This window comes from Oncorhynchus kisutch, linkage group LG6 (genome assembly GCF_002021735.2).
Source record: "Oncorhynchus kisutch isolate 150728-3 linkage group LG6, Okis_V2, whole genome shotgun sequence".
NCBI lineage: Eukaryota > Metazoa > Chordata > Actinopteri > Salmoniformes > Salmonidae > Oncorhynchus > Oncorhynchus kisutch.
In genome coordinates this window covers 60,228,023-60,255,983 of record NC_034179.2, presented here as the reverse complement: position 1 = coordinate 60,255,983, position 27,961 = coordinate 60,228,023, and the positions used below count along the sequence as shown (strand labels likewise).

Here is a 27,961-nt window from a genome sequence, read left to right as displayed (position 1 = left end):
TGAGCAGCCTTTTTTCACTGCCAAAAATCAAATTAAACCATCCTAGTGTTCAACAAAATAACAACAATGTCAAATACAGGTAGACTAGTCAAATAATTAACATCCAATCACATTAATAGTTAATCTCTCGCGGGAATTCCACTAACAGTGCTTATGTAGCCAAACGTAGCTACTGCTAATTTCGTTTCCTCGAAAATGGATTTTAAAGACACATACTAGCTCTACTGGTAGTAATGTTTTGTCATTTTTATTAGGATTCCCATTAGCTGACGACATAACGCTAGCTAATCTTCCTGGGGTCCAACAGCAGTTAACAAGAAAATACAAACAACCACTATCAAGACTTCAAACATTCAACAAGTAGACAATACAGATAATTAGAATACCTGACAGGAAACACTTAACATTCAGTTGATACTTTCTACTTTCTATTTGCTGTCCAGTCATACGGTCTATCACATTAGATGTTTTTTTTCTTGAAGGTTGATTTACTTTTTGCCTGAGAAATATGGATTGGTAAACAGTTCCATTCAGCTATAGTACTATTTTTAATTATAAGCGATTTGTCCTTGGCTTGAGTTGTTTTAGCTGCCCTGAATGTGCCTGTCTGGTTTGGTGGTTATGTGTGTTGCTAGTAGGTACTAATTGGACTGAAAAATAATGTGGTTTTTCGAAAAATATAACATTCCTAAAGAAAATCAAAAGACTACCGTAATTTCCGGACTATAAGCCGCTACTTTTTTCCCACGCGGTTTATACAGTGACTCGGCTAATTTATGGATTTTTCCCGCTTTCATGTGAGCGCGCCCATCATTCTGATTACGGTAGTCATTTTGTCACCCTCATCATGGAAAAGATACGGAGAAATGCATATGATGAAGCTTTCAAGTTGAAGGCGATCGATCTGGCTGTTGGAAAAGGAAATGGAGCTGCTGACAGCATGGAGCATTGTCAAAAAATCCACTATCATCAACGGGTTGCGAAAGGCTGGACTGCTGCGTGTTGAAGAGGGCAGCGATCCAACTTCGGATGAAGCAATTCTGAGGCTATTCAACTACGACACCGAAGGAGATGACTTCAGTGGTTTCAGTGCACAGGAGGAGGAAGATAGTGACCAATTACTTTCTTGGTAGGCTACTGTTTAATTTTTGTTACAAGCCGTGTTTCGTTAAAGCCTATTTATTTTTGTTACAAGCCGTGTTTCGTTTAAACGCTGTGTAAAGTTAATTTGTTTCAATGTACCGGTAGGCACCTGCGGCTTATAGACATGTGCGGCTTATTTATGTACAAAATATATATTTTTTTATAATTCAGTGGGTGCGGTTTATATTCAGGTGCGCTTAATAGTCCAGCAATTACGGTAGATAGTAATTCGTTTTTAACGTGAAGACGTGAGAGATTCTGATGCATTTTAATAATATTAATTTGGTTAGAGCAATGAAGAGATAATCTGGCAGCCCTGTTTTGAGCCATTGAGTTTGTTTTTCAATATCTTTCTTTGCTGCAGATGACCATATAACCGGACAGTACTCTAAGTGTGATAGGACCAGGGATTAAATCACCTGATTAAGAGTGCTAGATGTTACATACACTGAACATTTTCTTCTAGCAGCAATTCCCTTACCAATTTTAATAACAATATTATCTATGTGTTCTAACCATGATAAAGCTACAACATGATGCTAAGTATAATTTTTTCCCCACTTGCTCTACATGTAATTCTATTCATCGACAAGTTCAATTGCTACTACCAGCAGTACTACACCTGCACCTGTCGACAACACAAGCTGTTCTGCTTTCACGGGCACATCCAATGCTAGCGTCAGTAATTCTACATTTGTTGTTAGCCCAGCTAGCATGGACACTGACAGTTGTGAATCTGATGCAGCCGAAGAGCTACTGCCCCCTTACCCGGGAAAGCACCGGAACAACAGACAGGGACGTTGGACCATCGAAGAGGCGCGAATATGATAACTACATTCATTTGGGGTTCACTTGTTTTGGAGTAGTGCCTTTCCTCAGCCACATTGTGTTATATGTGCAAAAGTACTCTCTCAGAACTTGATGAAACCTTCACTCTTGCGCAGACATTTAGAAACAAACATCACTGCTCTAAAGGAGATCTGCATAGAGGAATGGGCCAAAATACCAGCAACAGTGTGTGAAAACCTTGTGAAGACTTACAGAAAACGTTTGACCTCTGTCATTGCCAACAAAGGATATATAACAAAGAATTGAGAAACTTTTGTTATTGACCAAATACGTATTTTCCACCATAATTTGCTAATAAATTCATTAAAAATCCTACAATGTGATTTTCTGGAATTTTTTCTCATTTTGTCTGTCATAGTGGGAGAACTTGCACAATTGGTGGCTGACTAAATACTTTTTTGCCCCACTGTATAATGTGAGCTACCGAGTGGCTAGGACAGGCAAGCCCCATTCTATTGTGGAGGACTTAATTCTTCCTGCTGCCACGGATATGGCTGGGACAATGTTGGGGGAAAAGGCCCAAAAAACTATAGACAATGCCTTCATCAAACTACACTGTTTCACGACGCATCAGTGACATGGCAGGTGATGTTTTGAAACAAGTCTGTGAATTTTATGCATTACAGCCGTTACTCCTAGACGTTTCCACTTCACAATAACAGCACTGACTTGTTGGAAAGGTGGCATCCTATGACGGTTCCACGTTGAAAGTCACTGAGCTCTTCAGTAAGGCAATTCTACTGCCAATGTTTCTCTGGAGATTGCATAGTTGTGTGCTCGATTTTATACACCTGTCAGCAACGGGTGTAGCTGAAATATCTGAATCCACTCATTTGAAGGGGTGTCCACATACACTATATATACACAAAAGTATCTTGGCAAAGGAGAAATGCTCACTGACGGGGATGTAAAGAAATTTGTGCACAACATTTGAAAGAAATAAGCTTCTTGTGCATATGGGAAATGTCAGATTTAGTTTTATTTCAGCTCATGAAACACTTTACGTGTAGCGTTTATATTTCTGTGCAGTGTGTGTATATATATATATATATATATATATATATATATACACATACACATTTGCCAATCTGATAGCTGGAAAATATTCATTATTTTTTACTTTCCTACGCACAAGCAAACTGATTGAAAGGCCATTTCATAAACACACACATCCACTTGCTATCACTTGGTGTCACATGATTTATCAGCACACGTCAGGGACTTTCGTAGAGCCTTATTCTCTATCCATTAACTCACGTCATATAAATGTATGTGCTTATCAGACATTGACCATAGTTTACAATCAACTTGGCAACACTGAACTACAATCCAAAACAAGCCATGCATAGTACTTTGTCTTTTTTCAGTTGTTCTTCCAATGAGACAGTGAACAAGGATGTACATTCACAGGAAGTCCCCCAACCCCTAAGTACAACCTGTACAAAGCACAGTGGCCATTGAGATTGTAAAAAAAAAGGACATATCAATTGTAGATTATAAAATTACAGTCCTTTAGCAAACTTATACAACCAACCTGTAATAGTTACACTTTTTCATGCAAAAGTAACAATCATTTTCAGTTTTCCAAGAAACATTATAAATGACAATTTATAAAGCAATTTATAAAAACTTTACACAGCAGATAAAAAGAACGAGTGTTCATTGCATTGCTTTTATCTCTGTGGTCTAGCGGAAAGTGATCAAGTACTCAGGATATGCCTGAATGTCGTTGAATACAACGAACATGGATGGCCCTGATAGGTTGTCTGTCACGCTGTCGTAGAGTTGAGCAGATGTTGTGTTTTTAGCTGGAGGCACTATCATCCCCTGTCGTCCTGTTGTGAAATCTCCAGTCAGAACTCGGCAGAGAAAAATATACTTCTGTCCTTGTGGATCTGGTCTTGAGTATGTGTTACTGGCAGAATATCTGGCAGAAACGGCAAAATATGTGCCATTTCCATACATTGCAGCTGAAAAAAATATAGTTTCGATTTTAGACTATTGCAGAGACAAGACGGAGTATATGAGAATGACAATGTTTACATGTGGCTTTTACCAATGACCATAGGAGTAGGCAAGACATTACAAACAGATCTGCGACCAGGCTACTTGTTCATGGGTATGTATTAGGGGTGTGCCGAGCACTCAAACGAAACAAGTATTGTAAAATATGAGGAATTTTCCTGATACGATTATGATATGCTTCAAAATTATTTCTCTCCCAATTTCAATTACGATCATGTCTCATCGCTGCAACTCCCCAATGGGCTCGGGAGAGGCGAAGGTCGAGTCATGCATCCTCTGAATTATTTCTCTCCCAATTTCAATTACGATCATGTCTCATCGCTGCAACATGACCCGCCAAACCACGCTCCTTAATAACCGCCTTCTTATCCCGGAAGTACCAATGTGTTGGAGGAAACACTGTTCAACTGACGACTGAAGTCAGCCTACACCACAAGGAGTGGCTAGAAGCCCGGCCCACCACAAGGAGTGGCTAGATCGCGATGAGCCATGTAAAGCCCACCCGGACAAAACCCTCCCTTAACCCAGACAGCGCTTGGCCAATTGTGCACCGCCCTATAGGACTCCCGATCATGGCCATTTGTGACACAGCCTGGGATTGAACCCAGGTCTATAGTGACGCTTGCAATGAAATGCCTTAGACCGTTGCGCCACTGGGTAGGCCCTATGATCCATATATTTTTTGTGATCCCATGATCAGAATAAAATTCATTTTCAACTGCCAGCATGCAACTCTCATGTCACTCAACCAAGTGAGAGGTACTAAATAACTCAACCCGCTAGTTCTGCTGTCTGTAAAGACATTTAGGTTGATCCTAATGACACAATTGGATAGAGTGCAGCTGTAATTCCGTCTACTCACTTCATATAATAATTTCAGCAGTCACTTTTCGCATGTTTTGCTCCATTTATATTGCTACTGCCTGCTGCTACTATGGTCAATCAAATGGCGAGGATGTTTGCTAGCAAACTATCACTGTGCATGATATTTAACAAGTGGAGCGAGGGTAGGAAAAAAAGAGACTGCTGATGTGCGCTCAGAATGCCTGCTGCAAGTTAAGAACACACACACGTCCGCTGCTTCTGATCTGCAGCTTTCCTGGTCTATAAAAGCACAGGTACCTGAAAAGGTATATTGCCAAACTCTATTTAGGCAATTTAAAACACTTCAATTTTTTCGACCACGAGTGTCATCTGATCCGACTATCTACTGTCAATTTAAAGATACGAATACGAGTATGGTCAGATCGGCACAAGTCCAGTATGTGTATCTTACCATTTTTCCCAGCATAGCTCCGATTGAAGCCATGGTGGTTGATGTGATTGATGGTTGTGTGGCACATTCCATGGAAGAGCCTCTTCTCGTTATTCTTATGACCGTTCCGGAGCTCCATTTCATCCTTCTTGATCTGGAGGTTCCTCCACAGGCTTGGGTTCTGGATCCTCTCAATCTGAAATAAATCAGGGAAGAATAATTATTAATCTGCCATTAATAGACTCTAAAATGTGTCCTTTGTACATTCCATAAACCTTAGTTTTTAGATGATTCTTTGCCATTGTGGGCTAAAATATATATTTTTTTAAATAGCTGGCTACCAGGAAGACTAGCAGTACTGTTTGGTGCTTTATTTATTTATTATTCCAAGTGCCTAACCAAATACTAACAATCAAAGTCTATAATAAACAAACCATTTCATATGGCAGATTAAGGATGTGACAAATCTAAAACAATTCTTAAATTGCAATTTTTTCTCAAATAAATGTTTTTTTTAATCATAAAATGACGTGAATGAACAATTCAGATATGGTCCTGTGTATAACCACTACTAGGGGGTAATGCTCTTCAATCTACTGCAGTATTGGCCTCTACCAGACAGTACTCCTTACTCCTGTCCCTCACCCACAATGGTATTAATGCCGTTTTAGGGTCTCTGTTGTGTGCCTCTCCTCCATGTTCTCAGTTGTCAGTACATTAGACTTCATGTCCCACGTCTCATCAATGTGATAACTCGTTATAGTGATGCATGACAGCATGTTCATAGACGTTCAACAATCTGTTAACGCCACATATGGTGATTGAAAGCTCACGATTTGTTCTTGCAGAGCATTCATTGTACAATTTTTTCATCAGGGCCGTCACGGTTTTTCGACATGGCATCTTGTAGCCTGGTTCTAGATATGCCATTAGGGTATTGACGCCGACATCCTCAACAATTGACAATAGCTGCATATCAACTGCAATAATTTCTCTAATCAGCACTGTGATTTTCTCACTCCGTCCCTTCTCGCACTGCTGCCAGCACTGGGTTGGGTCTCAGGGTGCCTCCCCTTCAGCACTGCACCTGTACAGCCAATGTAGCTCAATTCCACCTCGCAAATTTTGCATTTCATCCCCTTCTCATTTAACATCTCAAAGTATTGCCATACAGATTTCACTGCTGTCACTTCCCAGCTTCAGTCTTCACCAACTGTTATCAACGATGACGTTCGGAGCGCTTTAGAGCCGTGGCAAATCATTTGACAGATGCATATCTCCTCCTACTTACAACATTGTTGCATTGGGTATTTGTTAAATTTTTTATTTGCCTTTATGACGATGATCAGGACCTGTTAGTGGTAGTTTTGTGATTTTAACTTTGTAAAAATTGAAATTAAAGGTTTTCGGTTAGGATTTTTTTCTAAACATTAAACGATCCCAAATTTGTTTAAATGTCACACCCCTATGGCACATCCTGTGATCTCAAGAGACCAACAGATGAGTGAAAGTGAACAAATCATCCCTCACCCATGCTAATAACACCCAGCATATCCCAAGACATAAAAATAACTACAATGGATGTAGCTTTAGGAACAGCAGGTACCTTTAAAACGATGTTGGGACAGGTGGCTCGGAACAAGTTTAAGACTTCATTGTGCTCTGGGCTTCCTGGCTGAATGAGGCAGGAATGGCATGACGTGTTTGCTGGCATAGCATCCCAATGTTGAGGGAGACTGTCAATGGGTTGAGCTGGAGGGAGCACAGAATACAAAGTTAATGTCCTTAAGCTGACATCTTCATTAATTGTTTATATATATATATATATATATATATATATCAGGATATATATACATATATATATAATGCTGTGTCTATGCCATGTTTATCTTCTTGTTGGGGATTTCTAAACAGTGCATTTTCTGTATGTAAAGCACATTTGTGAACAACAGACAAATTGTATCTAATACTAATACTTGAGGAACTTAGCTTATCCCCTTGGTAAGTATGGTTAAAATACATTTTAAAAAATCACGCTACATGGAATACACATACAGTGGGGCAAAAAAGTATTTAGTCAGCCACCAATTGTGCAAGTTCTCCCACTTAAAAAGATGAGAGGCCTGTAATTTTCATCATAGGTACACTTCAACTATGACAGACAAAATGAGGGGAAAAAATCCTGAAAATCACATTGTAGGATTTTTTATGAATTTATTTGCAAATTATGGTGGAAAATAAGTATTTGGTCACCTACAAACAAGCAAGATTTCTGGCTCTCACAGATCTGTAACTTCTTCTTTCAGAGGCTCCTCTGTCCTCCACTCGTTACCTGTGTTAATGGCACCTGTTTGAACATGTTATCAGTATAAAAGACACCTGTCCACAACTTCAAACAGTCACACTCCAAACTCCACTATGGCCAAGACCAAAGAGCTTTCAAAGGACACCAGAAACAAAATTGTAGACCTGCACCAGGCTGGGAAGACTGAATCTGCAATAGATAGGTAAGCAGCTTGGTTTGAAGAAATCAACTGTGGGAGCAATTATTAGGAAATGGAAGACATACAAGACCACTGATAATCTCCCTCGATCTGGGGCTCCACGCAAGGTCTCACCCCGTGGGGTCAAAATGATCACAAGAACGGTGAGCAAAAATCCCAGAACCACACGGGGGGACCTAGTGAATGACCTGCAGAGAGCTGGGACCAAAGTAACAAATCCTACCATCAGTAACACACTAACGCCACCAGGGACTCAAATCCTGCAGTGCCAGACGTGTCCCCCTGCTTAAGCCAGTACATGTCCAGGCCAGACTGAAGTTTGCTAGAGAGCATTTGGATGATCCAGAAGAAGATTGGGAGAATGTCATATGGTCAGATAAAAACCAAAATATAATCGTGTTTGGAGGACAAAGAATGCTGAGTTGCATCCAAAGAACACCATACCTACTGTGAAGCATGGGGGTGGAAACATCATGCTTTGGGACTGTTTTTCTGCAAAGGGACCAGGACGACTGATCCATGTAAAGGAAAGAATGAATGGGGCCATGTATCGTGAGATTTTGAGTGAAAACCTCCTTCCATCAGCTAGGGCATTGAGGATGAAACGTGGCTGGGTCTTTCAGCATGACAATGATCCCAAACACAACGCCCGGGCAACAAAGGAGTGGCTCCGTAAGAAGCATTTCAAGTTCCTGGAGTGGCCTAGCCAGTCTCCAGATCTCAACCCCATAGAAAATCTTTGGAGGGAGTTGAAAGTCCGTGTTGCCCAGCAACAGCCCCAAAACATCACTGCTCTAGAGGAGATCTGCATGGAGGAATGGGCCAAAATACCAGCAACAGTGTGTGAAGACCTTGTGAAGACTAACAGAAAACGTTTGACCTCTGTCATTGCCAACAAAGTTGTATATAACAGTATTGAAATAAACTTTTGTTATTGACCAAATACTTATTTTCCACCATAATTTGCAAATAAATTCATAAAAAATCCTACAATGTGATTTTCTGGAATTCTTTTCCTATTTTTGTCTGTCATAGTTGAAGTGTACCTATGATGAAAGTTACAGGCCTCTCTCATCTTTTTAAGTGGTAGAACTTGCACAATTGGTGGCTGACTAAATACTTTTTGGCCCACTGTATGCATTGTAAACACCAAAGGGAAGAGTACCTGCAGACTTGTCGATGCGTCTAATTTTGAGGCTGTTGCCATGGGTATCTGTAGCAGGCCCGTCAGGAAGGGTGACCTTGTACATCTGCCTCTGGAAAGAGACCTCTACGTGGGGCAACTTCCTCCCCAGCGCCTGCTCCAGATGGAAGTTGGGGATGGGGTCAAAGCTCTGGTACTGCCCCCCTGGCTGCTGCTGATACTGCCACTCCACCATGTTGCTGGCCACTTCCACGTTCCTGTTGAAGGTCTCTTTGTCCCTGGCCTTCCTCAGCATCTCCTGGATCTCGTTGACTGCATTGAGGACATCCTTGCTAAGGCCCTCGATCGTGAGCATAGCTTCCTCCCTGGAAGAATTGTATTCTATCCTCACACTCACTCCCATGGTGGTCTGCATGTCGTGGATGCACTTACGGTCAGAGTCAGACAAGTTGAAGATGGCGTCATCGGTGATGCTGTTGCTGACTTGCTCCTTCAGGATCAGGTCCTTGATCCAACGCTTGGCATGGTCCACTCTGGCCTGAGAGCCACCGCAGATATGGAAGAAAGCTGGATCTACTTGCTGGCCCTCGATGACAAAATCCTCATCCTTTTGTTGCATGTCAGCTTTACTCCAGGTTAAAAATGCTGTACCAATATTGGACACTGCATTATTTAGATGCAATCTTAGGGTATTAGTCAATGGGAGCTAGTGCTACAGTTAACTTTGTTTAGGTCTATGTGGCAGTAAATATTAGGGGGTAAAGAAAGGCCCACACACGGTAACATATAATGGTGCTCCACAATGCTTTCTCCCGGTGCAGGAAGAAAGCACTGGGGAGCAGCATTATACCATGTGCTGGCCTTTCATTTCTTTATCAACATAATAAAGTAGCCCTTACATTTAATTTTTCCCCAGATGCTCCCCTTCTTTTGAGTGTCAACGTCTGTGCCCTCTTTCTTCACCATAGATTTGTGGAACTCTGTGAGCATGGCAGGCTGGAAGATGACCATCCTGACCAGCTGCAGTGTGTTTTGGGACTTCTGACCCACCACCTCCACAACAGCATCCAACATTGCGTCAGCTACCTGGCCCGCCTGTACATTGCCCTGACCTTCAATGAGAGAACAGGCTAGTTGCCACACCTAGCAAGTGTGGATATGAAGTTCAACAACGTGCAACATGTATATTATATTGCTGCAAGACATTGCCCAGCAATGAAACAAAGATTTTCTGAATATGAATATGACTGTTAACCTTTGCTGTCTAATGGAGGGCAAAGTTTAAAAAACAAAGCACTTAGCAAACAGCTAGTATTCAAGTGGGTCAAGTCATGTTCCTTCAATCCTATGGATTCTCACTAGGGTTGCAAAATTCCAGTAACTTTCTCCAAATTCCCAGGTTTTCCCCAAAATCCCAGTAACTTTCCCCAAAATCCCAGTTAAACAATTCCCAGAATCAGAGAGGAACTCTGTCGTTGTCTCAACTTAGTGTTGAGAGTTAGAAATGTAGACTACGCAAGGTGCAATTTAGAAATTTGGTAGTGCCAGCTATCTAAACCTTGTACCTGAGTATTCATTCCTGTTCTGTTTTGTAACTCACCTGTGCCGAGAGCAGGGAAGGAGATGGATGTGAGGTTATTCTGTGCACACATTTGCAGTGCTCCTTTGACCGACTCCTGGATCTTCTTTGGGTCCGTCTGACCAACCAGGTGAATGATCTTCTTACACTGCATGTTGCCCGGCTGGGTAAGTATCACTCCATTGTTAGGCTGGGCTCCTGGAAATATACATTGTATACATTATTTGTTTTACTGTACATTGATTTCAGTAGGCAGAGCAGTGACCATATGTACTTGGAATGTAAAGATTCAGAACATTTCTAAGGGAGACTTTCCTGATTGTATACCAGGACAAGGAACATATCTTGAGGCAAGTTTGTAGGTAAAATTTTATTTTTTAAATCCTAACGTATTTTTTACATTTTCATGACAGGACAGTAGGAGGCAGAGGCTAGGGAGACAGGTATGTACAGTTGAAGTCGGAAGTTTACATACACCTTAGCCAAATACATTTAAACTCAGATGTTCACAACCCCTGACATATAATCCTAGTAAAAAATGCACTGTTTTAGGTCAGTTAGGATCACCACTTTATTTTAAAATGTGAAATGGCAGAATAATAGTAGAGAGAATAATTTCTTTCAGCTTCTATTTCTTTCATCACATTCCCTGTGGGTCAGAAGTTTACATACACTCAATGAGTATTTGGTAGCATTGTCTTTAAATTGTTTAACTTGGGTCAAATGTTTTGGGTAGCCTTCCACAATAAGTTGGGTGAATTCTGTCCCATTCTCCTGACAGAACTGGTGTAACTGAGTCAGGCTTGTAGGTCTCCTTGCTCGCACAAACTTCTTCAGTTCAATCTATAGGATTGAGGTCAGGGCTTTGTGATGGCGACTCCAATACATTTACCTTGTTGTCCTAAAGCCATTTTGCCACAACTTTGGAAGTATGCTTGGAGTCATTGTCCATTTGGAAGACCCATTTGCAACCAGGCTTTAACAAGACTGATGTCTTGAGATGTTGCTTCAATATATCCACATAATTTTCCTCTCTCATGATGTCATCTATTTTGTGAAGTGCCTCCTGCAGCAAAGCACCCCCACGACATGATGCTGCCACCCCCGTGCTTCACGGTTGGGATGGTGTTCTTCGGCTTGCAAGCCATCTCTAGGAGACAGAACGCGTCTCCTTCCTTAGCGATATGACGGCTGCGCTGTTCCATGGTGTTTATACTTGCGTACTATTATTTGTACAGATGAACGTGGTGCCTTCAGGCGTTTGGGAATTGCTCCCAAGGATGAACCAGACTTGGGGAGGTCTACATTTTTTTTCTGAGGTCTTTGCTGATTTCTTTTCATTTTCCCATGATGTCAAGCAAAGGGCACTGGTACACCTCCACAGGTACACCTCCAATTGACTCAAATGATGTCAATTAACCTATCAGAAGCTTCGAAAGCCATCATTTTCTGGAATATTCCAAGCTGTTTAAAGGTACAGTCAACTTAGTGTATATAAACTTCTGACCTACTGGAATTGTGATAGTGAATTATAGGTGAAATAATCATGTCTGTAAACAAATTCCTTGTGTCATGCACACAGTAGATGTCCTAACCAACTTGCCAAAACCATAGTTTGTGGAGTGGTTGAAAAACAAGTTTTAATGACTCCATCCGAATGTATGTAAACTTCGGACTTCAACTGTTTGTGTCTATAAGCTTGGCACATCTAGCCACTGGGATTTTTTTCCCATTCTTCAAGGCAAAACTGCTCTAGCTCCTTCAAGTTGGATGGTGGTGTACAGCAATATTTAAGTCATACCACAGATTTTCAATTGGATTAATGTCTGTGCTTTGACTTGGACATTCCAAGACATTTAAATGTTTTCACTTAAGCTACTCGAATGTTGCTTTAGCAGTATGCTTAGGGTCATTGTCCTGCTCGAAGGTGAACCTCCGTCCCAGTCTCAAATCTCAAAGACTGAAACAGGTTTCCCTCAAGAATTTCCCTGTATTTAGCACCATCCAACATTCCTTCAATTCTGACCAGTTTCTCAGTCCCTGCCGATGAAAAACATCCCCACAGCATGATGCTGCCACCACCATGCTTCACTGTGGGGATAGTGATCTCGGGATGATGAGAGGTGTTGGGTTTGCCAGACATAGTGTTTTCCATGATGGCCAAAAAGCTCAATTTTAGTCTCATCTGACCAGAGTACCTTCTTCCATATGTTTGGGGGATCTCCCACATGCCTTTTGGCGAACACCAAACGTGTTTGCTTCTTTTTTTTCTTTAAATCAATGGCTTTTGTCTGGCCAATCTTCTGTAAATCCCAGCTCTGTGGAGTGTACGGCTTAAAGTGATCCTATGGACAGATACCCCAATCTCCGCTGTGGAGCTTTGCAGCTCCTTCAGGGTTATCTTTGGTCTCTTTGTTGCCTCTGATTAATGCCCTCCTTGCCTGGTCCATGAGTTTTGTTGGGCGGCCCTCTCTTGGCAGGTTTGTTGTGGTGCCATATTCTTTCCATTTTTTAATAATGGATTTAACGGTGCTCCTTAGGATGTTCAAAGTTTCAGATATTTTTTTTATAACCCAACCCTGATCTGTACTTCTCCACAACTTTGTCCCTGACCTGTTTGGAGAGCTCCTTGGTCTTCATGGTGCCGTTTGCTTGGTGGTGCCCCTTGCTTAGTGGTGTTGCAGACTCTGGGGCCTTTCAGAACAGGTGTAAAAATACTGAGATCATGTGACAGATCATGTGTCACTTAAAGAAAGTCCACTTGTGTGCAATCTAACTAATTATGTAACTTCTGAAGGTAATTGGTTGCACCAGATCTTATTTAGGGGCTTCATAGCAAAGGTCTTGAATACATATGCACGCACCACTTTTCCATTGGATTTTTTAAATAATTTCTTTAAACACGTATTTTTTTCATTTCACTTCACCAATTTGGACTATTTTGTGTATGTACATTAAATGAATTCCAAATAAAAATCCATTTAAATTACAGGTTACAATACAACAAAATGTAATGCAACAAGGGGGATGAATATTTTTGCAAGGCACTGTAGAGGGAGACAGAGTGAAAGGTTCGGAGACAGAGAGGAAGAGCACAGACAGTTTGCCGAGCAGAGGCTTGTTCAAATAGTCTTCTTTTTTGATCACATACTCTTTTCAGATATAGAGGTTCTTACCGAGTTGTTGGCATTCAGCTACCACAGTCTGACCAGCCACATCCAGAATGGCCTTAGATACCCCTGGAGAAGGAAGTATAAGATGAACAGAAGGTTTATAAAAATTGTGTACGAGGAGCTTTATAGTTATCAAATACAGTGTAGCCATAATGTTCTGTAATGTAAAGTTAGTACCTATTATTTGCTATGTTAACAATTGTGTAATGTACAGAAAAACAGGTCAACTCCAGTGAAATGAGACAGAAGTAAGGTTAGATTTACCTGACTGGAGATTGAAGGTGTTATTGGAGGAGTTGACGATGACATCAGTGGTCTCCTTGGTGATGTCTCCTGTGATTACCTGTATAAGCACCGCTCCCATCTTCGTCTCGTGCATCCCTGAGCTTGAAGTGATTTTAGAGAAAGGGCCTAGTAAAGAGGGAAGAAAAGTCAAGCCAATTACATAAGGGACCTCGGTCGATCCACAAAATAGATGCCTTTTAGACATGCACATTTTTAAGCAGTGAACTTTTAAATATCTCTTCTTTCAACATTCATTTGCATGGAGGATATGTTTAGCCTATGGAACCCCCCATCCCCCCATTTCAGGCATTCAAATCCTATGACCTAAGAGCATTTAATCTGCATGTGTCAACCCTGTTATGGACACTTATTTAACTGCCTAACTATTATTTAAAAACATGTTTGAGATAAATCCAAGATTGTCTCATTGATCAAATATTCCTTGTACAGATAAACTCACATATAATATCAAACTGATAAAGTTACCCTTGGGCCTCTAACAGGCTTGACAATAACAGGGTGAAGATCAGGTTGTCCTATGGTTATTTAGCATACAAGAGTCCCATAATGTTTCATATAGGTTTCCTCGTTCTATTTAAAGTAATGTTCTCAAATTGATCAGAGAACGCTAAGAAACAACGTTCTTCTGTGGGAATTTCAGTCATTTAACATGACGTTTTCTGCAGGTTTCCTCATGGTTGTTTTTAGTCATGTTCTCAGAACATAAAAAAAACATAAAAAAACACAAGAAAACATTAGTAAATTTCAAAGAACGTTCTAAGAATACACATATACATATATTCTGTTTTCAGCATCAACAGAACTCTATCTTCTATCTTGTTAAGTGTGTTCTTAATGTGATCTTAATGAGTGCTTGTTTCCTTTCCCAGGGGTTGGAACCAAAATGATTTCCAATCTCTTTTGTTCTGAACAGAAACACCATTTTTTTTGTTTCATTCCACTGTTCCGACCAGGAAAATAAAGTTATGAACCGGTTCGAACCCAAAAGGTTTACAGGTTTATATCACATCTTACCTTAAGAAACAATAATTTGTCAAAATATACATATATGAATCTCGTAGTCCTCTATAGCTCAGTTGGTAGAGCATGGCGTTTGCAACGGTAAGATAGTGGGTTCAATTTCCAGGACTACCCATTCGTAAAACACATGTCGCTTTGGATAAAAGTGTCTGCTAAATGGCATATATTTAAATGACATATATTATGAAAATATTTAAATGGAACATATTATTAACATACCTTTACTCTGTTGACTGGATGCTGCTGAGCCCCTTGACGTTCCCGACTGGGTTGTGAACCTTTTGTTAAATTCATCAGTGAATGCCTGTGAGCAAAGGTAGAAGCAATTAAAAGAGGAAAACAAATTGCACCTTGAAGCAGAAAATGGTTTTACATTTGACAGTAGTTTTATCGACTATATCACTCTTTTCCTTACCTGGATCGTCGGTGCATCACCTGGGTGGAGGATGAAGACAACCTCCTTCAGGTGCTTGGGGTTCCTCTTACTGCTAAACTTGAGGACTTCATCCAGCATCAGAGAGGCCACCAGGTCTTTGGGGAAGCCCAGGTTTCCCGTGCCGATGGCAGGGAAGGTGATCGAGATGAGTCCCTGATGCTCTGCCTCACCCAAGCACTCTTTCGTGATCCCACTCAATATCTAGGTACATTTCAGTTAGAGATCAGTAAGACATGGTTTTATACTATGTAGTACAGGGCTCTCCAACTCCTGTTCCTGAACAGCTACCAACCTGTAGGTTATCTAGCGCACCTGTTAAAATTACCTGGTTGAGGAGCTGAATCAGGTTAGTTACAACTGGGGTTAGAGTGAAAACCTACAGGACAGTAGCTCTCCAGGAACAGGGTTTGAGAGCCCTGACCTAGACATCCTACCTAGGGATAAGTCATTTCAAGTGTCGGACATTACATTACTTACATTTTATATATATTTTATATATAGTGCATTTGGAAAGTATTCAGACCCACTAACTTTTCCACAGTGTTAGATTACAGCCTTATTCTTTCACTCGTCAATCTACACACAATACCCCATAATGACAAAGCAAAAACAGGTTTATGTAAATGTTTGAAAATGTATTGAAAATTTTAAAAACAAATCACATTTACATGAGTATTCAGACACTTTACTCAGTACTTTGTTGAAGCACCTTTGGTAGTGATTACAGCCTCAAGTCTTTTGGGGTATGACACTACAAACTTGGCACACCTTCATTGAGGGAGGTTCTCCCATTCTTCTCTGCAGATCCTCTCAAGCTCTGTTAGGTTGGATGGGGAGCGTTGCTGCACAGCTATTTTCAGGTCTCTCCAGAGATGTTCGATTGGGTTCAAGACAGGGCTCTTGCTGGGCCACTCAAGGACATTCAGAGACTTGTCCCCAAGCCACTCCTGCATTGTCTTGGCTGTGAGCTTAGGGTCGTTGTCCTATTGGAAGGTGAACCTTCGCCCCAGTCTGAGGTCCTGAGTGCTCTGGAGCAGGTTTTCATCAATGATCTCTCTGTACTTTGCTCCGTTCATCTTTCCCTCGATCCTGACTAGTCTACCCGTCCCTGCCACTGAAAAACATCCCCACAGCATGATGCTACCACCACCATGCTTCACCATAGGGATGGTACCAGGTTTCCTTCAGATGTGACGCTTGGCATTCAGGCCAAAGAGTTCAATCTTGATTTCATCAGACCAGAGAATCTTGTTTCCCATGGTCTGAAAGCCCTTTAGGTGGAAACTCCAAGCGGGCTGTCATGTGCCTTTTACTGAGGAGTGGCTTCCGTCTGGCCAGTCGACCATAAAGGCCTGAGTGGTGGAGTGTCCGCAGAGATGGTTGTCCTTCTTTAAGGTTCTCCCATCTCCACAGAGGAATTTTGGAGCTCTATCAAAGTGACCATCGGGTTCTTGGTCATCTCCCTGACCAAGGTCCTTCTCCCCCGATTACTCAGTTTGGCCGGGCGGCCAGCTCTAGAACGAGTCTTGGTGGTTCCAAACTTTTTTCATTTAAGAATGATTGAGGCCACTGTGTTCTTGGGGACCTCCAATGCTGCGGAAATGTTTTGGTAACCTTCCCCAGATATGTGCCTCGACACAATCCTGTTTCGGAGCTCTACAGGCAATTCCTTCAACCTCATGGCTTGCTTTTTGCTTTGACATGTACTGTCAACTGTGGGACCTAACATAGACAGATGTGTGCCTTTCCAAATCATGTCCAATTAATTCAATTGAACACAGGTGAACTCCAATCATGTTGTAGAAACATCTCAAGGATGATCAATGGAAACAGGATGCACCTGGGGTCTGAATACTTATGTAAATAAGGTACTTCTGTTTCTATTTTTTCATACATTTGTAAAAAAATATATAAAAACCTGTTTTCCCTTTGTCTTTATAGGGTATCGTGTGTAGGTTGATGAGGGAAAAAATATATTTTTAGCAATTTTAGAATAAGACTAACGTAACAAAATGTGGAAAAGGGAAGTGGTCTGAATACTTTCTGAATGCAATGTACACAACAAATACAGTACAAATACAAAAAAAATGAAACTATATATCCTTAGATAAGGAACAACATAATTTACCTTCTGTGGTGCTCCTTGTCCATTGTCCCAGTGAGGGGCGATGGTATGAAACACCTGCTTGCTCTTCAGGTTGCAGCCAGTGGTGACAATGACTTCCCCAGGCCTTCCGGCTGTGCCCTGTTGGTTTACCAGAGTCTGAAGTTGGGGGCCAGCAGCGGCGAGGATGGCCTTGGAGACTGCACCATGGTTAAGTGCTAGGTCATCACCCACGGTATTGACCACAACTTCTGTCTGTAACAGTAAGATAATTTAAGAGTTAAACGTCCAATGTATTTGTTTACACATGGCAAATAAACATGAAACAGATCTATGAATATCTTCAAGTTGCATGTAACTGATTATAAACTGGATTGTCATTCAATGACAACTTGTATATGGTACCTCAACACCAAAAGGGTTCACTACACAAAAATATTGGATCTTCTGATTTTATCGTCATGAAATCTAAGACATTTTTAACTAAGATTATTGAAATGTATACAAACAAAGTGAGCCAAAGTAACATTGGAAACAATTTACCACAGCATCTTGGATATTCCCTTTCGTCAGGGTAATAGCCAGCCCCTCTTTTGTCTGCACACTTGAACCACTTGTGCGTTGAACCCGATTACCAGGCTGGCTGTGTGTAGCTATGGTGGGTCGATTCTCTCGTGGATGACTAGTCCCATGGCTCCCAAACACCTTCTGCACTGCTGCCTCCATAGCCTGGACTGTCTTGTCATCATTGTTCACCAGATGGATCTTCTTCAGAGTGTTCTCCCCAAACTTGTCATCACAGTGTTCTTTAACAGCTTTGACGATGGTGTCTGCACACAGGGTCAGAGGAAAGCCTAGATTCCCGGAGCTAATAGCAGGAAGCGCCACATACAGGCAGTTGTGGGTCTCTGCTAGATCCAGACTCCCTTTCACCGCCCTCCTCAACTGTCCTATGGCCTTCTGGGGGTTTGCCTGGTCAAACCTGGGTCCCACTGCATGAATGATGTGCTTGCAGCGGAGCTTCCCTCCTGCAACAGTGATGACACAGTCCCCTGGCTTGAGCTGACCCTTGTTCTTGATGATCTGGTTGCACTCATCCTGCAGTTGAGGGCCAGCAGTATCCAGAAGAGCTCCTGCAAGACCTCCACTGTGCTTCAGGTCCAGTGCAGCGGCATTGACAACAGCGTGTACAGAATATTTGCACATGTCTGCTTTGCAAACGGCTATCTCCACCCCATCTGGTGTTTGAAGCTGGTAGGTAGGTTTCATTCCTCCTCCTGCTAGCTTTATGCCTTGTCCGCCATTGCCATCATACTCTTCTTCAATCAGCTGGACCACACAGCCTGTCTGATTCATGACTGTGTCAACATACATGGGCTCATTGTCCTGGAAGAACTTCTTTGCTCCAGGCTTGGAGATTCTCAAGGCGTCAAAGAATGTGGAGGATAACAAGTTTTCGAATAATGCCTTGCAATCTGTTACGTGAACTCTGGTGCCACTCAGGTAAATAGCCTCATCCTTGAAAGAAACTTTAACTCCACTATCTCTGACTTTATCAGACCAAGCATCCCTGTGTTGTTCCTGGATAAATTTAACAATAGCCTCAGGCTTAACTTCGATAGTTTCATCAACATGAGCATTTTGGTGTAAGAAATCATCCAATTCATTACAAACTAAGAGAACAGTTTCCTTGTAGCCAGACACTACCACTTGTTGTCCTGAATAGTCACCAGTCTGGACCATAACTTTCCTGAAAGGAGTGTTTGAAGCTTCCTCCAAACGTTTGGCAATATCCTTCCACTCGGACATCCTCAGGAGATTGGAGTCTTCTACATCTATGTATTGAGAAATCAAAAGCGTACACAGTTGATGTTCTGCTTCGCACAGGGCCTCCTCAGAGACAGCCAGAAGCTGCACTCCTTTTCTCTCTATTTTTAGTGCTGCATTGATGCGCTGTAAGGTCAGAAGGGAACTGGTTACCTTTTCCTGATTTTCTTCCTGCAGGAACTCAAGGACGTAGTCATCCAATTCCACCAGCTTTTGTTTCAGGGCTACTACTTCACCTGCAAGCTTTCTGTTAGCACACAACACCTCTTGCATCAACCCAAAGATGGTCACACTCTGGCTCTCTTGATTATACGTCAGCTTCAACTCTGGGAATTCACCAACAATCTTGTCCAGCAGGCCGCCATGCAACAGTACCTGGTAGATTGATGGAACCAGAGGGAACTCCTCTGTTATGCTCATCTTCTCCCTCTTGATTCTTCTAGAAATCCTGTCCATGATCCCATCCAGTGTCTGCCTGAGCCGGTCCACATCTTCTACCAATCCTACCACTGCCAGAACCCCTCTGTTCTCTTCATGGACTACCATCACGGCCTCCCCAGACACTGCCTTGAGGATCTCCCCTTCAGACTCTTCCCATGCAGTGTCCTGAACCTGGAGCTCCAATGATTTAAAGTTAGACAAGGCTTGGATTAAGGCAACTTTGGTGGTGTCCTTCCATTGTTGTAAGTGCTTGGGTTTCACACCCTTCTGTTTGAGTAGAGATGGCAGTGGGCTTAACTTGATGGTAGGTTGTTGGAAGTCTACATTGCAGAAGTGTTTGCTCATTTCCTTGTGGATGGTCTCTGCAGCTTCCTGGTTGTCACAGAGGTATCTCCAAATTGCCTGGTTGATGTTTTCGGTGAAGGCAGAAGGGAGTTTCAATGTGGGTCTGTCTTTGCCGTACAAGGCCGTTCCCAGAGAATCATAGAAGGGGAAAGCCTTGAGAGGCTGCTTCTCGATGTAATGTGGTTTCTCTAGGACTCTGTGAACAGCTAATAAAAAACACATAATATTGGATTATTCCTCATACATTATGAAATATAATTTTGTCATAACATATATAACATAACTATGTAGTACCAAGGACGGTAGAAGTAGGGGGCGGCAGGAGAGGCAGCCCCCCTGCTCTACCGCACCTTTGATGTGTTAAAGGAATAGTCATTGAACTCTGGACACTGACTGTAGACCTAACTTCTCACATATAACCAAATATAAAATTACCTAATAGAGAATTAAGCATTTATTGCAGTAGAATTATACACCAATTGTTAATTTTGTCTTAGGAACAGGAGGGAGAAATATGAGCTATTTTTTCCACCATCTGAATGCACATGTGCCTGTAAACATGCTATTTTAAGCGATTTTGACTTATATAAAATCTGACAATATTTAATCAAATAAAATGATGCATCCAAGACAAACTTATGAGAAACACGTTAGATCATTCACAGCCTTAATTTCCTTAAGAGGTGAACATTTGCACAGGATGAATCCTTCCCGTGTTCGATTTTCATCCTTAAAAGTAATCGCTCTGCGAGAAGCAAAAACGGAAGAGAGACAACTACTTTACCGATGTCAACTAGAGTATTGATGCATTAATTCTATCAATTTGTTAAATGTATTCTTGTAGGTACCGATTCAGTTAGTCTTCTAGGGCAACAAGGTATGACCGAAGAGAAACTGCATATAGCCTACCTAATTATAGACAAGTTGAGTAACAAATAGTAAATCATTATTAGTAGAAACATACCTAAATAAGGCATACATTTTTTTTGCCCCTGCACCCTATGGAAAAATCATTCTGCTTTCTTTTAGTACTGTTTTTACCTTTAGGATCTTGAAAGGTGAGGATTGCTGATTGGTCCTCTTCATTCATTTCAGCGTCTTCCACCTCCTCGCCCCCTTTTCCAAATAATAGTTGGAGGTGGTCTGAACTAACATTTGGCTTTATGTTTTCAACTTTCACTTTTGTGGTGAGTTCCAGGAGTTTAACAGATAGTTGTTTCTGTCTGAACATCCTGTTGCTGGTGCAGCTGGTGATGAAGTTCTCAGTCTCTGACAAATAAGATAAGTAGTAGAGTATGCTGATGAGATATGGCCTTGTTTTCAAGAGATACTAAGTCATAACATTCAGTAAATAGTTGGTGTCTTTGATGACGTGTTGTATGTAAAGGATAAAATTATATACCTCTCAAAATGGTATTTACATTTTAGTCATTTAGGAGATTTACAAGCAGTAAATTATATTACAGGTAGACTCCGCAAGATTACGTAAATGCACAAAGTAAACATATTGGGTGGAAGAGCAAGGCAAAACTTCTCAGCTGTTTTAGTCCCGTAGCTTCCACCTTGTAGCAGTGTGATGTGAACCTGTGCGCATGCGCACATAATCTGTGTGAATGTATGCGAGCAAAGTCTTGCATCGCCCTCATCGCAATATCTGCAGTGCTGCTCATGGCAATGTCATAATGCTGATTCTATCTTTAAGGTGGAAAAACAACAAATCATTCTTATTGTTTACCTTTTCCATTTTGGAAAGTCACCACAGCCAAGCCGGTGTCTAGGACAGGTGTCAGGATCTCCAGACTGAAGGTTTGAGTTGCAGTAGGAGAGTCAGAACCAGAGGTGTTATACGCACTCAGGATGTTCTCTATCAGCATCTCCAGGAACTCCTTGTTCATGCTCTCCTCAATGTTCCCCAACACGGCTGAGGTGGACACCAGCTTTTCCTCGACTTCCATCGGTTCAATCTCCATCTCTGTCTGTGGCTCAGTAAGGGAAGTGTGTCCATCTCCAACCCCACTCGTTGGTAAGTCTTTTGAGTCAGTAGCATCTGAGAATGATAAGGCCATGTATTTTTGGAGGTTTACGACTACTTTGTTGATTTCTACAACAACAACTGTAATACAACTTTATGAATGTATTATTAACCACTGCTGAGCCAAATCAGTTATAGTATGTTAACTTAACCATGATATAGAATGCAAACTTTTGTGTCGTATAGTTAAACATTATATATTTATGTATAATTCTAGAAAACATTCATTTCACATACACTAGTGGTTCCCAAAACGTTGTACTGCGACCCATTTAACCCTTTCAAATGTTATTGCGAACAGCCCAATAAAAAATCTTTACTTTAAAAAAATAAAATCAGGTCAGACACAAACCAATAGGAATCCCCCACAACCCTGCACCACTTGAGAAATAATTAGATATTATTTTAGCCTACTAACCAACAGCTTGCTTTTTGAAGCCTAGTAATTCCTGCTGAGCATCAGCCTCTGCCTTCCTCTTAGCTGACGCCATGAGCTGGCTGTCAATTGGCTCCCTATAACCTGCTGAATTGTGGGTAACACTTTACTTAAAGCCTGCAGGTGTTATGCTTTATAACATGTAAGCATGTAAGAATATACACTGAGTGTATAAAACATGTAAAGAATGCCCCCCGCTCTTAGAACAGCCTCAATTCGTCAGGGCATGGACTATACAAGGTGTCGAAAGCGTTCCACAGAGATGCTGGCCCATGTTGACTCCAATGCTTCCCACAGTTGTGTCAAGTTGGCTGATGTCCTTAAGGTTGTGGACCATTCTTGATACACATGGAAACTGTTGAGCATGAAAAACCCAGAGGTTCTTGACACAGACCGGTACCCCTGGCACCTACTACCATACCCTGTTCAAAGACATGTATATGTCATGTCTTATAATACGACAATTTCTTGTAATAACACAAATGTTTGCATAGTATGGCATGTTGAATAGTTTAATATATATATTTTTTTATTTAACCTTTATTTAACTAGGCCAGTCAGTTAAGAACAAATTCTTATTTACAATGACGGCCTACACAGGCCAAACCCGGACGACGCTGGGCCAATTGTGCGCCGCCCTATGTTACTCCCAATCACGGCCGGTTGTGATACAGCCTGGATTCGAACAAGGGTGTCTGTAGTGACGCCTTTAGCACTGAGATGCAGTGCCTTAGACCGTTGCGCCAATATGAGTGTTTAATATTGCCTGCCTTGTTAGCTGCCAAACAACTATAGATGTTTATCAAAAAATGAAATGTTTGATACTTGCCTGAGGTGACAGGAGACTGTGTTTCCTAAATATAAAATAATATTGTGTTATGTATTTAATACAGCATTGAGATTGGTCAACATAGTCACATGATTGGCTATAAAATTGTCACTTAAAACTTTGAAAATTCAGAACAAAGACTCAGTTTGTAAAAATAGGGAACTGGTAGTGCATCTGCACAATCTGTCTGTAAGAGAGAAGAATAGCCTATGGTTCACAATCAGGACACTACTGACCTTTACATTCTTTGGGACATCATCTGATGGCAGACGAATGGTCAGTTTCAGCACCCCTCGATCCAACCTGATCTCGTGCTCCTGCTTCTCAAGAACTCTATGCCTGACTGTGCATGGGACAGAAAAGAACCGCTACTAATGATGCAATGTTCAAAACACATTCAGCCATGAATAACAATGTAATAACAATGTAAGGGATAGTTCATAATTTACTGGGGAGGGGGTCCAAAATAGGGGAAGGTTGTCAAACTTTTTACTTTGCTTTGGGGAGGGTTGTGTGTTTATTTTTTATTGGGCACAGGGGAGGGTAGCGTGTTTTTTGCCTGGTTTACATTTGCCCTTTTGCAGGTTTTACTACATACAGTTGAAGTCGGAAGTCTACATACAATAGGTCAGAGTCATTAAAACTTGTTTTTCAACCACTCCACAATGTTAACAAACTAGTTTTGGCAAGTCGGTTAGGACATCTACTGTGTGCATGACACAAGTAATATTTCCAACATTTGTTTACAGACAGATTATTTAACTTATAATTCACTGTATCACAAATCCAGTGGGTCAGAAGTTTACATACAATAAGTTGACTGTGCATTCAAACAGCTTGGAAAATTCCAGAAAATGATGTCATGGCTATAGAAGCTTCTGATAGGCTAATTGACATAATTTCAGTCAATTGGAGGTGTACTTGTGGATGCATTTCAAGGCTACCTTCTAACTCAGTGCCTCTTTGCTTGACATCATGGGAAAATCAAAAGAAATCAGCCAAGACCTCAGAAAATAAATTGTAGACCTCCACAAGTCTGGTTCATCCTTGGGAGCAATTTCAAAAGGCCTGAAGGTGCCACGTTCATCTGTACAAACAATAATACGCAAGTATAGACACCATGGGACCACACAGCAGTCATACCGCTCAGGATGGAGACGCTTTCTGTCACCTAGAGATGAACGTACTTTGGTGCAAATCAATCCCAGAACATTAGCAAAGGACCTTGTGGAGATGCTGGAGGAAACGGGTACAAAAGTATCTATATCCACAGTAAAACAAGTCCTGTATCAACCTGAAAGGCTGCTCAGCAAGGAAGAAGCCACTGCTCCAAAACCGCCCTAAAAAAGCCAGACTACGGTTTTCAACTGCACATGGGGACAAAGATCATACTTTTTGGAGCAATGTCCTCTGGTCTGATGAATCAAAAATAGAACTGTTTGGCAATAATGACTATCGTTATGTTTGGAGGAAAAGGGGGAGGCTTGCAAGCCAAAGAACACCATCCCAACCGTGAAGCACGGGGGTGGCAGCATCATGTTGTGGGATGCTTTGCTGCAGGAGGGACTGGTGCACTTCGACAAAATAGATGGCATCATGAGGTAGGAAAAATATGTGGATATATTGAAGCAACATCTCAAGACATCAGTCAGGAAGTTAAAACTTGGTCGCAAATTGGTCTTCCAAATGGACAATGGCCCCAAGCATACTTCCAAAGTTTTGGCAAAATGGCTTAAGGACAACAAAGTCAAGGTATTGGAGTGGCCATCACAAAGCCCTAATCTAAATCCTATAGAAGATTTGTGGGCAGAACTGAAAAAGCGTGTGCGAGCAAGGAGGCCTACAAACATACTCAGTTACACCAGCTCTGTCAGGAGGAATGGGCCAAAATTCACCCAACTTATTGTGGGAAGCTTGTGGAAGGCTACCCAAAACGTTTGACCCAAGTTAAACAATTTAAGGGCAATGCTACCAAATACTAATTGAGTGTATGTAAACTTCTGACCCACTGGGAATGTGATGAAAGAAATAAAACCTGAAATAAATCACTCTCTATTTTTCTGACATTTCACATTCTTAAAATAAAGTGGTGATCCTAACTGACCTAAATTAGGGATTTTTTACAAGGATTAAATGTCAGGAATTGTGAAAAAACTGAGTTTAAATGCATGGTATGGTGTATGTAAACTTCCGACTTCAACTGTAATTTCTTCCATCCTAGCCAGATTTCCTCATCTGCTTGCATACCCCTCCCTTATATCAAAGTGTTTTGGTACTTCCCTTATAGGGCTGGGCAATATGGCCAAAATATCACATCATATGGTATTTTTCAAATTTGACAGTATTTTATGTTTTTGATTAATAAAAAGTTCTACATTTGCTTTATTGAGTAGTGGTGACCCTCAGGTGGCAACACATATATTCTAAATTATTTCAATGGGTCTTTCTCCACTTGGATTGTTTTATACTGTACAATTCAACTTCACCCTAAAATAATTTATTCTGCATTTCCTGCACTCATTTAATATTCCCCAAATTAAAATCTATTGTAGCTGATTTCCTGGTGTTACATTTTTTTTTATGTCTAACAATGAAAATGTTAAAAATAAAAATCTATTATTTTTGGGGGCTTAGAACACATGGGGGGGGGGGGCGAATAAAACCACCGCGGCCAGTTGGGGGACCCTGGTCTTTTTCATTGTGGTGTTGAAAATGAAAACGCTAACCATGATATTGAACAGTGGAGGCTGCTGAGGGGAGGACAGCACATAATAATGGCTGGAACGGAGTTAATGTGTTGGATACCATTCCATCGATTCAACGGCGGCCATTACCATGAACCCATCTCCCCAATTAAGGTGCCACCAACCTCCTGTGATATTGAAGTGCCGGAAGTCGGTATGCTTTGTTTATTGGATGTGTGGTGCATTGGCACAGAAACACAGAAATGTGATTTGATCCCTCAACCTTCTGGCCCGTAGCCCTGCGTGTCATCAGTGCCACAAAATAATGCTGTGTAAAATTCGATATCCACGTTTATAAACACTGGGTCGCTACCGTTATTATTTGTGGTTGTAAACATTATTTTTGAGTTAATCATATGATGGGCAGGATAGGCACAAGTACATTTCGAACTTCCTTAACAACATTGGTTGAATGTCATCTCTAACCAATAGGTGATACAGGCCGTTTAAAACAAGCATTTACAATTGCTATAACTTACCCTCCTCAGTTTTGAACCGCACTACTGCTTCTTGTCCATTTTCGTATTCCACAAGACAATCACCACCGTTAGACTTTTTACTTTGGAAATATTTTACCAACTTGTTTTTCAGTTTGGGAATATTGGGATTCCTCTCCAACTCAACAAGCAGGGCAAATGCGTAGGCTTCTGCCATCCTCCCCGAACAACTTCAAATGACGAACAACACATCTATTCACTGTAGGTGTAGTAGCGGGTAGCCTATCGGTTTAGTTTCGCTTTTGATTCTGGTGAAACCATGTAATATGACATTGCAACTTGATCGGTATCGCGCATCACCCTATTTTATCCTGTGCATTGTCGTCTGAAAATTGCTTTATTATTGAAAGGAATAGGCCTACACTTGCAACGTGTATGAACACTTTCTTACAGTGTGCATACTTCAAACTATTAGTATTGTTTTGTAAGCCTATTTAAGTGCGTATTTCTTTGCATACAAAAGGGGGCGTTTTTAAGTTTCTTCTTTCTGATAACTTTCACTGGTTTCCTTCAAAGTTACACTATGCAGAAATCGCTACGCCATTTCCTGGTTGCTAAAATTCGAATAGTTTGCCTCATTTCAGTTTGTGACAAAACAAGCAAGTATAGAATCATTGTACCATCTAAACCGCTGTGAAATATATTTTCCTTAACCAAAAATATTGTACTTTCAGCTGTTTGAACGTAAAAGACGCAAAAACAAAACTTAAGAACGGGAAGCATATAAATAGCACACATAGAACAGATATACCGCTTTTTAGACTTGCTTTCAACAGTGGCGTGTATTCACGAGGCCAAGGGAAACCAGGCTTCCCCCCCAAAAATACCAAGCAAAACATTACAATTAAAAAAAAATCTTTCCTGTCTCTGTGTTTCATAACTGTCCTTCAATTCGCAAGAGGCTGGATGTAATTTCACTAGAGAAAGCATCCGAGCGAGAGAAACAGTATGTGTAGCCCATCTTCGTTTGAATGTTATTAAATGACAACACAGAAGCATTGAGAGTAACATTCTTGTTCTCTACGTAGGGGCGGCAGGGTAGCCTAGTGGTTAAGCATTGGACTATTCGGCCCCTGAACAGGCAGTTAACCTGTTCAGGGGCAGAACGACAGATTTGTACCTTGTTACCTTGTCAGAACGACAGGCAGTTAACCTGTTCAGGGGTTAATCTACCTGATGTAGAGAACAAGAACTCTCAATCCATTTAATAACAGGCCATCATTGAAAATAAGAATGTGTTCTTAACTGACTTGCCTGGTTAAATAAAGGTAA

General features: G+C 41.2%; 1 protein-coding gene across 3 annotated transcripts; it reads right to left on the bottom strand.

Moving 5' to 3' along the window:
* Positions 1-27,024, bottom strand: parp14rs1 (poly(ADP-ribose) polymerase family member 14-related sequence 1). Of its 3 annotated transcripts, none has more exons than XM_020486102.2 (17): positions 26,672-27,024; positions 23,685-23,791; positions 23,449-23,473; positions 21,887-22,198; positions 21,193-21,420; positions 18,082-20,357; positions 17,563-17,793; positions 15,414-15,635; positions 15,218-15,302; positions 13,937-14,083; positions 13,676-13,738; positions 10,521-10,697; positions 9,820-10,032; positions 8,942-9,583; positions 6,879-7,024; positions 5,294-5,468; positions 1-3,962 (listed from the first exon to the last, which is right to left on the bottom strand). In XM_020486102.2, the coding sequence occupies exons 1-17, from the start codon at positions 26,844-26,846 to the stop codon at positions 3,679-3,681; spliced, it is 5,508 nt and encodes a 1,835-aa protein (XP_020341691.2). In that variant the 5' UTR covers positions 26,847-27,024; the 3' UTR covers positions 1-3,678. The 3 variants fall into 3 exon arrangements, with proteins under 3 accessions (XP_020341691.2, XP_031682903.1, XP_031682902.1); XM_031827042.1 differs by having other exon boundaries at positions 3,173-3,962; positions 8,942-9,565; positions 26,672-27,020; XM_031827043.1 differs by lacking the exons at positions 23,449-23,473; positions 23,685-23,791; positions 26,672-27,024 and adding an exon at positions 22,602-22,846.
* Between the last annotated feature and the right edge of the window lie 937 nt (positions 27,025-27,961).